Source organism: Arachis ipaensis, chromosome B10 (assembly GCF_000816755.2).
Source record: "Arachis ipaensis cultivar K30076 chromosome B10, Araip1.1, whole genome shotgun sequence".
In the NCBI taxonomy this organism is placed as follows: domain Eukaryota; kingdom Viridiplantae; phylum Streptophyta; class Magnoliopsida; order Fabales; family Fabaceae; genus Arachis; species Arachis ipaensis.
In genome coordinates this window covers 19,294,940-19,298,177 of record NC_029794.2, presented here as the reverse complement: position 1 = coordinate 19,298,177, position 3,238 = coordinate 19,294,940, and the positions used below count along the sequence as shown (strand labels likewise).

At 42.0% G+C, this 3,238-nt stretch overlaps 1 protein-coding gene across 1 annotated transcript; it reads right to left on the bottom strand.

Moving 5' to 3' along the window:
• Nucleotides 1,977–2,453, bottom strand: LOC107620296. The gene has a single exon (XM_016322478.1). It carries the CDS (start codon nucleotides 2,451–2,453, stop codon nucleotides 1,977–1,979), a length of 477 nt encoding a protein of 158 aa, XP_016177964.1.

The window sequence follows — 3,238 nt, the reverse complement described above, 5'->3', positions numbered from 1 at the left end:
AGTGGTAATTAGCATAAAATTTATTGACCCAAGACAAGTTAACTTCAATTGAATCTCGGTTCAAGAAACCCCAACGTCTTCTCTTCATTCGATCCTCCACATATTATCTTAAATGGTCCGGTACAAAGAGGAGGCGTTCACGATGGAGATTCCGCTCCATAATATTAGCATGCATCCTTTCACAATAGCAGTTGGCAAATTACACTGTATCCTTAACAGGAATCTTCTTGTCTGACTCATCAATGCAGATATCCATTTTTGACTTCTTAGAAGGCTGCCAATTTGTGGGTGACTTTGGTGCTTGCCTTTTAGAAACCAATTTCTTAAAAGATTTCTCCTTTCCTTTTACGGTTGTCATACTGAAAATGAGGGAAGAGGAGAATTGCAAAGAAATGAGTAAGGATAATGAAGAATGCATTAATAAGATAAGTGTAGTGAAAAAGTAGCAAAGAATGCAAAAATAAAAGCAAAATTAAAGTAAGGGTTCATTGAAACTCTTTTACAAACATGTGGTGTGCATTGTATTATTCAATAAGCAAGTTGAGAAAACCAACATATAACACCATGAAAAGAAAAAATCATATCCAATAAAGCAAGTAGCACCAATCAATCCAATGATTTTATAAAAGGAATAGTGATCCAACACCAATTTCAAACATACAATAAATTGAAAACAAAAGAACTAAAACTAAGCAAGAAATAAGAAAATAAAGTGAAACAAAAAGAAAATAAAGTGATGAGATGTAACTAAATTAAAGAAAACTAGAGAAGATAATGAGGGAGGAGTGAAACCTTGAAAGCAAGAAGGAGTAGTGGTAAGTGGAAGTAAGAGAGAAAGAATAGGGGTAAGAAAGAAGAATAGTAAGAGAGAGAGAGAGAGAGAGAGAGAGAGAGAGAGAGAGAAGAGGAAAGGAATGTCGGAGAATGGTGGCTGCCGGTGGAGGTCCATCGGAAAGAAGGGGGAATAGTGAGAATGGAAGAAGAAAGAACAAAGAAGGAAGGAGGAAAGAAAAGAAACGAATCAAAAGAAAGGGGGGAACGGCACAGAATTAGGTCTGCGTGTTGGAGTTTAAAAACGCATAGTGACGCATGAGCGTCATCCAAGCGTACGCGTGGATTGTGAAAAATGAAAGTGACGCGCACGCGTCAGTCATGCGTACGCGTGCGGGTGAGTTGCGCGTTTTGCACGGTGCCCGCATGGGCTCGGCACAACTCACTGTTCGAGCCATGCGGGGGCACAATGTCAGCCTCACAAAAGCACAAATGTTTGGGATGGGGTGACGCGTACGCGTCGGCTACGTGTACACGTGGGCAGCATCGCGCGCCCAGCACCCTGACAGCACGAGCCTGGCACAACTTTCTGTCCAGGTCGTGTTGTGGCATGGTCCCAGCAAGAATTCATCACAAAATGAAAAATGGGCGTCGACGCGTATGCGTGGGTCACGCGTACGAGTGACTAGTTCCCGTGCCCTTTGCCCCCTTCCCGCACAGCACAAGCTCCTGTTTAGCCGTGCAGACGCGTCGTTCACGCACCGTTTTTGTATGGTGCATGTCCGGGATCTCACGCGTGGTAGGATCTTTTTTTTTATAATACTCAGAATAAAAGAAAACATGCTGATTTCAAAATTAACAAAGACCACTAAGGAAACAAACATAAGCAAATAAATAAAATAGAACTATAAAAAGGAAGATCTTACCATGGTGGGTTGCCTCCCACCTAGCACTTTTCTTTAACGTCCTTAAGTTGGACGGTCCATCGGCTCAGTCCTCTTCCTTTGCTGGATCCTTCAAGAGGAAGATCTCCAGCTCCTTGTTGTTCTTCACTTTTGCACCATGATACAACTTTAAATGATGGCCATTGACTTTGAAAAAGGTAGGGCTTGAGGGGTGACTTAGGTGGACAACTCCATACGTTTCCACCTTCTCTACCACGTAGGGGCCATCTCATCTTGACCTCAGTTTGCCCAGCATTAACCTCAACCTGGAGTTGTAAAGAAGGGCTTGATCCCAGCTCTAAACTCTCTTCTCTTGATGTTCCTATCATGTACCGCCTTCACCTTTTCTTTGTAGAGCCTTGAGTTTTCATACGCTTCTAGCCGAAGGCACTCCAATTCCTCCAATTGTAATTTTCTTTCAATTCCAGCTCCTCCCAATCCTGAGTTGCATTCCCTCACAGCCCAGTAAGCTTTATGTTCCACCTCTACCGGAAGGTGACAAGCCTTTTCGTAGTCTAGGTGGAACGAACTCATGCCGATGGGTGTCTTGTAAGATGTCCGATAAGCCCATATCGCGTCTCCAAGCCTAGAGCTCCAGTCCCCTTCTATGAGGCTTAACAATCTTCTCGAGTATGTGCTTGATCTCTCTGTTGGACACCTTGGTTGGCCATTTGTTTGGGGATGGTAATCTGTCGCCACCTTGTGAATGATGCCATCTTTATTCAGCAAACCTGTCATTCTTCTGTTACAAAAATGAGAGCCTTGATCACTCATGATTGCTCGTGGTGATCCAAATCAACAAATAATACTATTCCTAATAAAAGAAACAACCATGTTAGCATCATCAGTACGGGTAGAAATTGCTTCCACCCATTTATAATCATAATCAACAGCTAACAGAATATATAAGAAACCATTCGAGTTTGGAAATGGACCCATGAAGTCAATACCCCAAACATCAAAGATTTCACAAAACAACATTAGTTGTTGGGGAATTTCATCCCTCTTGGATATGTTTCCAAACATTTGGCATTGGTGGCAAGAGTCACAGAAAAGATTAGCATCCTTAAAAAGTGTGGGCCACTAAAATCCACAATCTAAAATTTTTCTTGCTGTTCTCTGAGGACCAAAGTGTCCACCACTCTCAGAAGAGTGGCATGCCTCTAAAATAGACTGAATTTTGAATTGTGGAACACACCTTCTAATTATTTAGTCAGCACGACATCTCCACAAATATAGGTCATCCCATATGTAATACTTGGACTCGCTCTTAAGCTTGTCCTTTTGATGCTTAGAAAAATTTGGAGGAAAGGTGCGACTAACCAAATAATTAGCTATGGGTGCATACCAAGGAACCACCTCAGATATTGCTTGTAAGCTATCAAGTGGAAATGCATCATTGATAGGAGTAGAGTCACTTTTAATATGTTCTAGGCGACTCAAGTGGTCCCCACCAAATTTTGGGAACCACTCCCATCTTTGATCTCTAAATCAAACTCTTGCAATAACAATATCCAACGGAT